The sequence below is a fragment of the Candoia aspera genome, chromosome 7 (genome assembly GCF_035149785.1).
Source record: "Candoia aspera isolate rCanAsp1 chromosome 7, rCanAsp1.hap2, whole genome shotgun sequence".
Lineage (NCBI taxonomy): Eukaryota > Metazoa > Chordata > Lepidosauria > Squamata > Boidae > Candoia > Candoia aspera.
The window spans coordinates 58805154-58819346 of NC_086159.1; the positions used below are offsets into that span (position 1 = coordinate 58805154).

Consider the following 14193-nt stretch of genomic DNA (forward strand, 5'->3'; position numbering starts at 1 on the left):
GCAGAGACATCACACTGACAACAAAGGTCCGCATTGTTAAAGCAATGGTGTTCCCCGTAGTAACATATGGCTGCGAGAGCTGGATCATAAGGAAGGCTGACAGAAGGAAGATCGATGCTTTTGAACTGTGGTGTTGGAGGAAAATTCTGAGAGTGCCTTGGACTGCAAGAAGATCCAACCAGTCCATCCTCCAGGAAATAAAGCCAGACTGCTCACTTGAGGGAATGATATTCAAGGCAAAACTGAAATACTTTGGCCACAAAATGAGAAGACAGGACACCCTGGAGAAGATGCTGATGCTAGGAAGAGTGGAGGGCAAAAGGAAGAGGGGCCGACCAAGGGCAAGGTGGATGGATGATATTCTAGAGGTGACGGACTCGTCCCTGGGGGAGCTGGGGGTGTTGACGACCGACAGGAAGCTCTGGCGTGGGCTGGTCCATGAAGTCACGAAGAGTCGGAAGCGACTGAATGAATAAACAACAACAACAACAACAAAGGTTGTAATAATAGAAAATGGCTTATTTTTTCCTCCCCTTCTGCTATGGAAGAGAGATAGGCATAATGCCAGGCTGCTTGGCTTTTTTATTTATTTTATTTTATTATTTATTTTCTTTCCCACCTTTATTATTTTTATAAATAACTCAAGGCAGCAAACATACCTAATACTCCTTCCTCCTCCAATTTTCCCCACAACAACAGCCCTGTGAGGTGAGTTGGGCTGAGAGAGAGCGACTGGCCCAAGGTCACCCAGCCGGCTTTCAGGCCTAAGGCGGGACTAGAACTCTCAGTCTCCTGGTTTCTAGCCTGTTGCCTTAACCACTAGACCGGACTGGCTCTCCCTTTGTATGAAAGATTGAAGGAATTTGGATATTTAGTGCAGTGCAAATGATGGTGGTCGGAAGGTGCCCTTACACTTGAGTACCAATTCTTGCTGTTCAGAACTTATCCCCTTTTGTCATTTCAGCAGCTGGCAAGGAAAAATATATCACTGCAAAGTTGATGGTATGGTATGTCACATTCACAGCTCTCAATGGGATTTTTTTTAATACAGAAGGAATGATAGCTAGGTAGCTATGCAGCTTCACTCTGTCATAAATGCTCAGTGTCAAATTGGGGGAAGGGGATAATCTGCCAATTGATTTCACCTTCATTTTTGGGGCACTGATTGAATTAATTAGTGGCATGCGCCTATCGGTCACCTAGTAGGAAAACATTGTCTCAAAATATTTTTAGCGCTTCAAGTCATTAGATGCAAAAACAACTGTCTGTTTTAAATGGATTGGAGAATAGAAACAATGTTGCATAGAAGAGCTGGTATATTACTATAAATGTAGAGATTGCTGTCAAGTTTTACTAAATAAAGGTGTGCAAATCACCTGATCAGGCATTTTTTGCCCCTCTGGATCCACTACTTTGCTTTGCAAAGACCCAAAGAATTAAAATTAACACACGAGAGGAATTTGATACATACAGTAGGGATGGTCAGATAAAGCAAAAGCCAAGTCCCTTACACTGACAGTGGGGCACAAATGATAACTGAAGTATCGTTTGAATAACGAAAGGTTAATAAAAATGAGGTGGTGGTGGTTTTGAGAATGGAAGATAGAGCGCAAGTAAACAGCTGAACAGTTCTGGAAGTCTTTTGTTTGAAAGTTGCAAAGGAGTGAGACCTGATAGCTTTTACTTTCCCATTTACCATATTTACCCAACAGGACGACAAGTTTTTCTCCAACTCCAAATAGGTACCTGTTAATTGGGATGGAGGTCTCATTTTATATTCAACAGAGAATACATAAGAGATTTTAGAAAACAACCAAATGGGTAAAGAAGTAAATGACTGCAGACATTCCTCCTGAAAAGCACAGATGCCTTTGAGGATTAGCTTGAACCTTGATGCTATAAATAAATCATTTTAGGATTAGGAAGAATCCTTTCAAATGCAATGAATGGTATGTTTTGAGAAGTTCAAATAATACATTGATAAGACTTCCGTTCTTTTATATGAAAATGTGTATGACTTCCCCAATTTTTCATTACCATCTGCCCAAATCCCTCTTTTACTCAATCAAGAATTGGGGAAAAAATGGCTCCTTTCAACTGCATAGTCTAGGCCTGAATTCATTTTGTTTGGGGATATATAATCAGAAATAATGAATCCCCCAATTTCTACCCAAAGCAAGTAAACACCAAAAAAATTTAAAGCAATAAACTTACCCATTGATTTGCAAACTGGTGGATGACCCGAAAGCCCCCCCAAAACAAGAAAATGGAGAAAAAAATTGTGAAAAAAATTATAAAATAACATAGGAAACAGCTACCATTACAGACTTAATGAAAACTTGTTTAAATAAAGACTAAATACAACGAAGATGATTACAAAGATGAATGCACATAAATAGCACAATTCTACTGCAAAGTAAAAGACTATGGTACTGTAGCATTACAAATTTGAAAAATCTAGGGAGCGTCTATGCTCTGATTGGGTTTGGTAGTTAGCCAATGCTTCTCGGAGAGAGCAAGTATGGCATTTTTATTTCCTGTTCTGTAGAAGCATTTGTCCCTTTTCACTGATTGACAAAATGGTATCACCAGTGCTCCCGAATTCTATCGCCAAATTCTAGATAGCCGCAAACCCTCTACTGCAGGGTATCTATACAATCTCTCCTTAAGCAAATAGAGATGGGCCTTTTCCAGAGCCCGCTTTGATGCCCTCCCTTCAGCACTGCTGGCAGGCAGATTTCATGGGGCTCCTTGTTCAGAGGGACTTTGCCCTTGTGGATCCAGGGAGGTAGAAACTCTTGCCCAGATCCTCATACGGGGTCCATTTTATGATGCCCCAAGACGTGCTCTGATCCCCCCAATTATTTCTAAATGAGTGGGTCATACTGATAGATTTTACGTTTATTTCTTTTTAAGGGATGCTGACTCTACACTCACACACCAGGTGGCCAAATATTTTTGTCAAGTTATACAATTGCGCAAAAGGTTTAATTAGATATGTTGTTTTACTGTTTTATTGTTTTATTTTTTTCCTGATAATGAATTGTGGGACTAAACTATTTTTCTTCCGTTGTAAAGTCTGGTCAAATACCATGATAAAGATATCTGAATTCGAATTTGTCCCTTTTATGGCCTCTCTGGTATTTTGTGGGGACCGGCTTATAGGAAAAGTTGGAGTCCTCTATTTGCAGCTATAAGTTTTTGGTAGCCCATGACACATATTGTAGATCCAACAATATGTAACTTAGTGCCAATTTTTAAATTATTTACTTTTCTTAAAAAGGGAGAAATAGTCTTTCTCCCTGGATTAATTGTTATTCTCAAACTCACATCAACCAATAGGAAGAAAAATTCCTTTTTCTGGTTATTGCAAAAATTAAATTTTCTTACCGGTGTTGATGATTGCAACTGGAAACAATGCATTTTTGGAAAGTTATTGAGAAAGGGCAGTGCAATTTCTGTTGGTTTTGGTGGTGGTGGTGGTGACGGGGACTTGTGGCTTAACATGGCAAACACCCTGAAAAGTGACCCCCCCACCAAAATAACCCTTGGAAGTCCTAGTCAGATACACTGCAGGGGAGTTGCCAAATACATCTCAAGCTATAAAACATGCATATTCATCATATGTTAATTATGAAAAAATGAGGAATTCTTGCAGTTTTTAGAAATTTAATACACCAAACATCAAATATTTATAGGGCTGTATTTACCCAAAAGGAAGATGATCCTGAATTTAAGACCACCACCCAAAAATTAAGAGTACACACACACACACACACGGACACACACTCATGAAAAAAAATCATGTGGAAGACACAGCTTGTCAACATAGGATTACCAATTCCAGCTTAAACCAATTTTGAAGGTTCATACCCCCACTCCCCACTCAATAAATATGTAACTGTGCTGTACTTGTTTGTGTAGGGGCAGTCAGGAGCCATATTGTGGAAGGCAGGCAGGCAGGCATCTGTCCATTGCCTCTATCTCTCTGTCTAATCATAACTACTAATCACATATACAATCAGGTTCCTCATTTATCAAATTACTTAATTCCCATCTACATATACCAACCATTCTGTCTCTTTCACACAAACCACCCTTACACCCAGAAACACAGAACACACAGGCACAGAATCCCTCCCTCTTTCTAGCAGAAACAGCAAAAAAGAAGTAAACACAATGAAGGTAGGAACAGGGGGGCAATAGTTACACAGGAAAAGGAAGGGAAAGCAAGAAATAAAACTGGTCGAGAAATGGGGAATGCAGAAGAAGTAACCAGACAGAGAAGGAAAAAGGAGAGTGGTAGAGAAGCCCTATTCCAGTGTTAGAAAAAGGCTTCAATTCAACAAACAGCTTTCCTGAATATTGGCTACTTTAAGCAGTTATGTCTGTAGCCATCTGCATCTTATGCTCAGTGTTTTGTTTCCAACAGCTTTTTCTGTTCTGTAAGCCAACACCCCCACCTGTTCACAGATCATTTTTTGGGAAAAGAATTCACTTTCCAGTGGGGCAAATATGGTAACTTTTCTTGCATAAACTAGTCACCAGTAGGAAAATTAACATAACCAAATCCAACTCTAAATCCACTGGCATTCGGAAAATAATGGAAGATGATATTTTTGAACATTTTTTTTCTTAAACATTTGGTTGCCAATTATCATTGCATTTCTGAAAATCATGGCACATAACAATCTACATTGTTTAAAGGAGCACCAAATTTTCAAATTGCCATGTAATTTTGTATTTTGTCAAAAAGAATGACCACACCTTTTATGGAAAAAAATAAGGTTGACAGTGTATGTGCATCTGTATATGAAGGGGCATAGATCAGTCCTTGTGGATGGATATTTGTGTTTGTGTGTGTGTGTGTGTGTGTGTGTGTGTGTGTCTCTCTCTCTCAGACACAGAAATAAATAAATAAATGACTGTTTGGCATAAAATTACTCCCAAACTTTTTGCACCTTTGCTAAGCTTTGGCATCATGAATGTTCTTGCTGGAATTCCCTTACCTCTTGCCCGCCATTCAGAATACACAGTTTAGCAGTTTGCTTCTTGGCATCAACCAGCACGTTGAACATTGTGCATACAGAAGAAGGAATACGCAGATCTGTTGATTTGTTTGTCTTCTGCACTTTGAGTTCAAAAGCAACTCTTGTTCTATTAATTAAAACATGGAAATTACAGAAATAGAAAGATTGGTCATATTTTAGATAAACTAAGTGAAGAGGGGAATTCAGTGAAAGCGTGTGAAAAGCAGATCTGAAATGTTTAGATGTATGTTACATTAACTAATGGGATTATCGTATTCATAACTGCTAAAGTCTGATAGTCCTCTTGAGGTTAGATACCGATTTAACAAAATAGCTGCTTGACAAAACATTGCCCAGCTAAAGCATAGCATGTTGAATGTTTTCTGCACAAATTTTAAATTGACAAAAGGTGATCATAGACTGCCATATAATATATTCAGGGATTCCTGACAATTAAAAATTGTTAAGAGTTTCAGCACATGTGGCAGATTTTAAATGAGCAGGGGAGTAGATAGAAAAAGCATAATAATTGATCTTTTACACAAAGGACTCCCACAGAGGTATAATTCAGAAATAACTGGTGTGGTGAAGTCAAGAAGAGATTATGGAAGAATTATTATCAACTGGAACAATTAAGGATTAGTGGACATATTAGTTTCCTCTGCTTGATGAATCATGTCATCATAAGCTTACCAGCACAAGTTGTGTTTGTGGCAGCATGGTGAAGTATGTTCAGTCTCACCACTGCATATGCCAGTGTTTCTCAACCTCAGCAACTTTAAGGTGTGTGGACTTCAACTCCTTCAAAGCTGGCTGGGGAATTCTGGGAGTCCACACAACTTAAAGTTGCTACATTGAGATACACTGGCATATGTATTGGTTACCATGGTTTCAGAAGTTATTTAGAACAGTCACAATGTAGAGTCCTTGTGCATGACTTCAATAGCTCAAATATCTACTGTTCTACCATGAAATGTTTTCACTCCTGCCTATTCATTCAGTCATTTGTTCAGCTCTAACTTGTACTAGTAACTTGCAGAATAACAAGTTCTTCAAAACCTTGCAAATGGAGGACATTGTTGGATACCTTTTCTAAGAATCTTCATTTTCATCACCTCCAGTAATGAAGAAAGCAAAAATGCTGACTGCTTGGGTTGGAGGCTGTAGCTAAATCGATCTTCGGCTGTACACTTTTGCTCCCCAGCTGTAGACTGTAGTGGTTAGAATGTCAGATTGGGTTCACTTTGCCATTTGGTCAGAAAGTTCACCATATATCTTTGAGCTAGTCACATAAACCCTACTTACAGTATGTGTAATGTCAGTGTCAGGATTGGAATCATGTTTAGAGAGAGAGGGGCAAGTGCATTAGCTTCTTCTTTTATTATTCTCCAGGTGCAAAGAAAACATGTCTGTAGCACAGAGCTCCCTCTATTTGTGATCTTTCCAGGCCCACTGAAACAATTTCTAGACAGAGAAGACACTCTTTTACAGAAGTTTTCCCTCTACACATGGGCAGGCTGAGGCTAGGGCATTTGCCACCTTCTCCTGAATTTGAGTAACTTTTCACCACCTTCCTTAATGTCCAAAGAGGGCATGTATGTCAGGATTAAAGCAGGAGAGGAAGGCATAGTGTATCTCTGTTCTGCAATCTCTGAAGGAAAAGCAGGGTAAATATGAAATCTCTCTCTTCAATCCTGCTCTCTACACTTCTTTGCTGCTTTACTTTAGTGTCATCTTTTTAGCAGGGGGTTGAGGAAACAGAGGGACAGTCACAGCAATGAAGAAAGGATTCCTCTTGGTTCCTTCGCTTCCAGCCTTTTCTTTGCAGAACATGGGGCTGAAAAGCAGACAGGCCTGACTGCACAAATAAGAGGAGGGATATTACTGATGTGCCTGTGCTTTTCTCCAGCCTTCTGTCCTGCAGATGAAAGGGACAGACCAGCTGGGCCAGCTCAAGGAGGAGCGTTTCTTGCTGACCATTCCAACTACTATGCACACATTGTGCAGTAACCGTTTTTAAACATACCATGTTGGAGCACAAGCCACACTACAAGGAATAGTCACTTGGCAGTCTGCATGCCATTACAGTCATAAATGTCAGTGGACTTATCATGGGGCAGAGGTTCACCAACTTGAGCAATCCAAAGCCAGGTTCATGAAACAGAAGTACGTATATGGAAACAGAATGTTAAACTCTGATACTATTTTTCTGGAATGAACACGCACGCACACACGCACACACCCCATGGCAATCAGCATGCATTTCTGAATGTTAGCCCTAAAAGATCTGTTATCATGTAATGGTATGTGGGAATGACCTTGGGAGACAGGAGAAAACTTGGGAGCTGCAGACTAGACAACCATCATGAAAAAGATCTCTCAGTCCAAAGAAGGAGTGGAGAGGGAATGGGAAACATTTCAGAAGGGACCCTCCCTAGTTTTCCAGAGAGTAAAAGGAGAGGAGGGGAGAAATACTTTCATACCTTGCAAGATTCAGTTGAAATAACCTTACAATAAAGATCGAGTTAGTACTCATAGTTGTGCTTGTCTGGACTATCTTGAAGGACTAACACATCAACTCCACCACTGGTACCAGCTGAGGCCCACAGCACAGCTGAGAGTCCACTGGAGCTCTGGATCGGCTGCTGCTCCTTCTTGCTTTCAATTCATTTGCCCCCTTTGCGTGAGCAGTGACCATAGCAGAGTAAGCAGTCAGAGCAGCATTTTTTCTTTGCCCTGTGCTCTTATACAGGTTAGGCCTACAGGAAAGTGATGAGGAAGTATGCTCACTCAGAGATACAACCTGCATCTTAATTAAAATATCTTAAATTAAATCTAAATATCCTTTACAACCTGGATCTGGGACTATTTTTTGTAATTATTATGTAATTTGTATAAGAATTTAAGAACAAGTACACATACCTTTTGATGCAGGCTTCTATCATATCACTGGCCATGAGTTTAAGTCTCTGTTCTAAGTGGTGGGCAAACTCTGGTTCCGGCCAATGGAGATCTAAGACAAAGATCTGGAGGGCATCCAGTTTCCAGAAGAGGTCTTCTGATGTTGATGACCCATTACTAATAAACAAAAAAAATTGCTATGATACTTGAAAGAGGGCATTAGATAAAACATAATGCTATTCCTATATTGGTAAGCATTTAAACTAATTGCCATAAACACACGGCTCAAGCAGTTCTGGCATCACTATTCTTTTGCTGCAATTACTGGCAGCTTTGTCTTAAACAAATTTACCTGGTGTGGGTCAAACAGTGGCTGGCTTCACTCTTGGAAAGAAGGGAACACCTCTGACACAAGCAGCAGGGGTTATTTAATGTGCTGAAGCTGTTTCCTTCAGGTGTGAACTGAGCAGAGCTGAGCCAGGGAGAGGCAGTTTGGTCTTAAAGAGGGGCTCTGAGATTGATACAAGACTTTATCTAAGTTTACTTTGCTGACTTTTACAATTTGGTGATGATTACTACACCCACATTATTGCTTAATGTCATTTCATTCCATACCACAATGTGACAGCAGAAAGAGATCAGGCAGCACTGCTTTGACTCTAGTTAAGTTTTTAATGTCCTAATTAGAGTCAAGCAAAAATGGAGGCAGTAAGGTCAAACAGAAAGAAGCTGGGTCTCCATTCATCATTTCCGGTCCAATTCTTGGGGACTTTACAGAGGTCAAGTTGAAATTCTGAAATTATTTCACATCTACAGAAATATATCCTTAGCAATAAATTTGCAGAAAATAGAAGAACAAAACAAAAGCAAAGCAACAGCACTAAGACTACAATCTCAACATGTGTAAGGTTCCTGTTTGTTCTGTCTTCTAGGAAGCATGTCATGAACATGCTGGCAGAAAATTACTATATCTGCTAAATATTGGGGTGATAACGATCTGTAGCATAGTAATGGGGAAGTACTAGGCCATCTCTTGATACTTTTGTTGCTACAAATGATGCAACCACTTATTTTAAATCAGACACTTAAAATAAGGAGGTTTGCATTTCACCTAATGTTTTTGTTCCTGATAATACTGTTATAAGCTATTTCCTTAATGTGCACTGGTTAGACCTGATGTTTGGTCTTGTTCATACAAATATTTTTCTACCATTAGTGAAAAATCAAACCTTAGAGTTTTGTGACGCTCCTACAAAAAAAGCAATATATGACTGCTACAGTATTAGGCACATTTATATCTTGAGATTTTATAGAATTTACTAATGATACTTCGTTCAGTATAGGCCTGGGTTCAAGTTCACCCAGTCCCTGAAGGCAGATAAACTTATTATTGTGAAGGTCACATGCATAAGAATGCAGCTGTGTCCAGACAGTACATCTAGGGCTTCCAAAGAACAAGATATGCAGAAATCTCAATAAACTTTGATACTGAGCAGCATTCAGAAAGCCTGCATATTGTTGCCTAATTTTCAGTACTTCTCATCACTCCCAGCACAAAGGAACAAAAAAGACAGAACTACAGGTACCGAACTACAGCCTAATTAGCTGCATACGAAAAATAGGAAGACTGTGAGCCTTTGGCATCTATATACAGTACGCTTTTGTCTGAAGAAGCATCAACCTTGAAGCTGCATAATCCTTTCCATTAAATTTGGAAAGGGAGCAGTGGATTATTTTTTATCTGAGTAAAGCTTTTAGTACAGAAAAACCTTTGTACAATTATTTTACACTGGTGCTGAGATTTACATGATATTGTATTTCTTCAACCCATTATCTGAATTGAGTATTTTTATAGTTGGCAGCAACAATATTTATTTACTTTTTTGGCAGCTGACAATCTGTAATGGTGATGTGATATCAGTAGAAGAAGCAGGGCTGAAAATGTTGATCTCTTTTTTGTTTGCTTGCTTTTGGTAAGAAATGGAAGGGAATATGTTTTAATATTAACAGTTGTGTTCAGTCTCTTAGAAACTCAGCATACCTATTTCCTTTTACTTGCTTAGGAACCAGCAGGAAATTAGATTGCAACAATTTCTTGATTGCTGCAGAATTTGGTAGCACAATCTTTAATTGACACTGAGAGCTGAAAAAAAAAAGTCCTGAGTGCTACTTGACACCTGTGGATTATGCCCTCTCTAGCCCTATGATAAGACAACCAAATTATATGGAAGAATAAATAAAAGATCAAAGAAACACATAATTCTACCCAAAATATGCCAGGTACGTGTTGATATAATAGAATTAAATCCCAATTTTCCTTATAGGCCTCTTAACATAATGCTTGAAGACATTATTTATTTTTAAATACTATCAAATAATTACACAATTATATTAAAAGTATAACATTCCAAATAAAGCTTGTAATCAATGTCTTTTATTTCATAGGATACAAAGCCACTGTATTCTTTCAGTTGAGAATCTTGCAACATTATTCACAGAACAATTTTTTAGAGCTAATGAACTAAGAAAAAAAACTATCACAACACAAGAAATAACATCTTTAGCTAGAGAAAACATAAATATTGATGCTGATGAAAATATACTACTGGCACTAGCCAAGTTTAGTGACATTTACACTTGTGACAAATGCCACTCAACATTTATGTTAATACCTTCCTTTCCTTACCGAATGGACTCATACAAATGGATAGTCCGACTATGCACTACCTCCAAGCAACATTATATGCATTTTAAAATATTGCAATGGTTAGTATAACTACACATATGTGAAGGGAATCACTTGGGGAGAATTTGAGTCCTTTGCTGGCTTGTCTGAGAAATCCAGCAATCCAACTTTTAAGGCCCTTAAAACATGGCTTTGTCAACTGGTTTGGGGATCCCATGGTTGAGTGGAGCCTGTTTGATGGCTGTATGACTGTTAATGGAATGCATTCTCTGTATGTTTTCCTGCCCTTTTGGTTTTTTAATTTGTTTTTTCATCTTGCTTTTATTTTAAATTGGTTGTTTTAATGGTTTTTGTACACTCTTGATTATTACTACATACGCTGCCCAGAATCACTATGTGAGATGGTGTCAGGAATGAGGCAAAGACACAACGCTGAGTCAGGAATGAAGCTCTAGTCTTTGTTTCTACCTGATAACAGAGTCTTGCCAAAACTGAGCAGTACTAGCAGGCTCTAAGGGGAAAGCTCCAGAAATTCTAAGGCGGGTCCTGTCTGATCCTCTTGGCTTGGTGCTCAAGGCTTTCTACACTGTGCATGCCCTTTTTCCCCTGGAAGGGATCCCCTCCTTCCTTGCCAGCAATCTCCATTAGATTGCTGTAGATCCTCACTACCACTGGACCTACAATTTATTTCTTTTTTCTGGAAAATGCTATAGTTAAAGGTGTTTGCCAATGCCATAAGGACCTAGACTCTTCCAACTTAGCACTGGGCATTTTTGATGACAATTTTTCACTGTGTTCTATTATGCACGTCTATATATCTTTCTAACAATTGAACCCAGAATTCTGATGTCGTGTCTGCTGAACCATCCTCCAGTACAGCATCATCTCTTCCAAGAGGGAAGTGCTAGGGCACTATGATAACTGGTTATTTGTTTTCATACTATTGCTGGCAGCTTCTCCTTCATCCAGACTCTATCCACTTTTGCCTGATGTTGTGGGGACTAAAGTAAGAAAAAGAATGGGGGAGGAGTCACTCCCTCTAGTAAAAGACCAACAAAAATTATTTTATTGGAGACCAACCTGTTTTGGAAATGAAATCTTTTCTCAAGAGCACTCTAAACACACACACACACACACACACACGAAAGTGCCACTACACAAAATTGTTTACTCCTCAACACATAACATTACTATTAAAATGGGTTATTCTCCTTATATATACCCAAACTGATTCAGTGTCTGAAATAGGATAGTTAATACAGTCAAATTAGTATATTTCTAAAAAAACGTATTTCTATCTGCATCAAACATATGCTAATCTTCATGATTATTACATCAATACTCTTGCTGCAGTAATTAAACTAAACGAATAGATATAAGAATGTTATTTTTTTCATAAATACACTTATTTGACTTCTACAGAATTTTTTCTTTTGCGTTGTTTTGTTTTAGAGTGCTCTTGAGAACTAAATTCATTTCCAAAATATGCTAGGCTTCAATAAAATCATTTTATGACCCCTCAGAGTCCTTTCTTTTCCTTGTCTCAGGATAGGACTGTGAGAGACAAAAATAAATTTATTTCTGAATAAATTTATGTATTTAAGTATATTTATGAAAAAAAAGCATTTATATATCTATTCAAATATACTAATTTGCCTGTGAGAGACAAATATAAATTTATAAGCCTTAGATCCCACCTTTGATCTTATAGAGCCACAGTGACAAACTTTGGAAGCAGTATTTCCACTTCAAAGTTTGGCTATTTATCACCTAATTGCTCAGATTATAAAAGTGTAACTTCATGCCCTTAAGAGACTAGATTAGGTTCTGCCTAATTCCACATCTCTGGGACCTGATTTAGAGTGAAAGGTTCTTAACCACTGAGCAAGAATGCCCCAAATCATGTTAAATATAGCTCACAGCTGCAATGTATTTGTTGGTGCATTTTTTGGGACTCATTAACCCATAGGAATGTGTGCTGCCTCTTGCCTTACTTGACCATTTACATTCCTGATAATTCAAAAAAGCCTCCGAGTTAGTACGAAGGTCTTATTTAGAACTGCAAAAGTGAGCACTGAATGGAAATGAATGAGTATCTTTGAAGGAGACCTTCTCTCCTGGCTAATTATATACCCTTGCTTTCTTTCACAACACAGTGTTCCAACTCCCTCCTGCTTCCAAGTGTATTTTCCTCAGACAACTCCAATTCAGCATGCTTTTCACGTCTAGCCAAGATATCCTCTGCACTAGACTCTCAAGGGACCAATCAAAAAGAACACTGAATACTACACATAGCATTTTGCTCTCTTAATACCTCCTCAACCTTAATTCACAATGGCCCAAATGTACCATTAAAGAGGGCGGCCAGCAAAAACAACTGAAAACAAAGTAATTATGTTCCCGAGACTGTAATGACAGGTAAGAACACACATTTACTGCTCCTAACCATGCACAGAAGAAAAGCACTTCTGTGAACAGAAATGCCACCAGAAGAGCTATATTATAATCAATTGCTTAAAATGTGTACATGGCTCTCATGTTATATAAAAAGTTGATCCAATCTCATTTCAACTGGCATCTTCCATACTTGGCAAGGAGCAAACTAACTGAGAATTGCAAATTATTCTATGTTGCACCAGAATTCCTTTCTCAGAGGTGTACAGCATCCTGCTTAATTAAAAGGCCATATATACATTATTCAGGGTATATCCTAAACAAAATTTCAAAATATGATTCTGAAGAAATTAGAAAGGTAATCTATATCTCTATAATTCTATGACATTTCTACATCCCTGATATATTGATTTGAATTTTATTTTTTCATTCTCTTTTTTTTCATGTAGTTTTTAGGCTCCAGTCCTAGAAAGGTGGAAGGAAAGAGAAGAAGAGGATAACCAGCAGCAAGGTGGACAGACTCAGTTACAGTGGCAAAGGGGACACCATTGGAAGACCCGAAATACCAGGTTAGGGACAGATCAGCATGGATAAAATCTATCAAATTGGTCTCCAAAAGTTGACAACAATTTGATGGTAATCAATCAATTATATACTTTCTGTAGATTGTCTAATAAAAATACAAAAAAAATTAAATCTTTGTAATTTCTAGGACTAATAGATTCAGGAAGATTAAAACCTATATATGATAAAATAAATGTAATATAGGTATCAATCTCTATTGAGATGATGAACAGTTTCCAGATATTAGACGTTTGTAATTATACAGCAGAATCATAAGGGGCCATTTAGGCAACCCAGCTCAGTTCAGAAATCCAAAATTAAAACATTTTACACACATTCAAAAAGGGAAGCCCTCCATTTCTCTGGTTCTTCTGTCAAACTGTTCTGAATATTTTTGTAACATTCTCACTTGGGTGAAATACAGAACAGATTGTAATTTTCTTTGTAACAATCCTTCATCCCTCTGAAAACAAGGTATTTCACCATGTGTTGGAGCACGAACAAAACACCTCTCTTAGAATCATTAAAGCAGCCATGTGTTTTTCCAGTTTTTTGTGGCTGTTTATAACCTGCATTCATGAGCATGCACAGCCAAGAGGATGCCCTGTGAAGCATTTC

At 38.3% G+C, this 14193-nt stretch overlaps 1 protein-coding gene across 4 annotated transcripts in view; it reads right to left on the bottom strand.

The window, feature by feature from the left end:
* CADPS2 (calcium dependent secretion activator 2) overlaps nt 1-14193 on the bottom strand; it is a 351208-nt gene that overhangs the window by 50618 nt on the left and 286397 nt on the right. For 3 of the 4 annotated variants that reach the window (XM_063309564.1, XM_063309563.1, XM_063309562.1), the window contains 3 exons: nt 7953-8108; nt 5010-5157; nt 2215-2229 (listed from right to left, as the gene is read on the bottom strand). In XM_063309564.1, the coding sequence (XP_063165634.1) occupies nt 2215-2229; nt 5010-5157; nt 7953-8108 (319 nt within the window). The remainder of the gene's footprint in view (nt 1-2214; nt 2230-5009; nt 5158-7952; nt 8109-14193) is intronic. The other variant, XM_063309566.1, reaches the window with a different exon arrangement.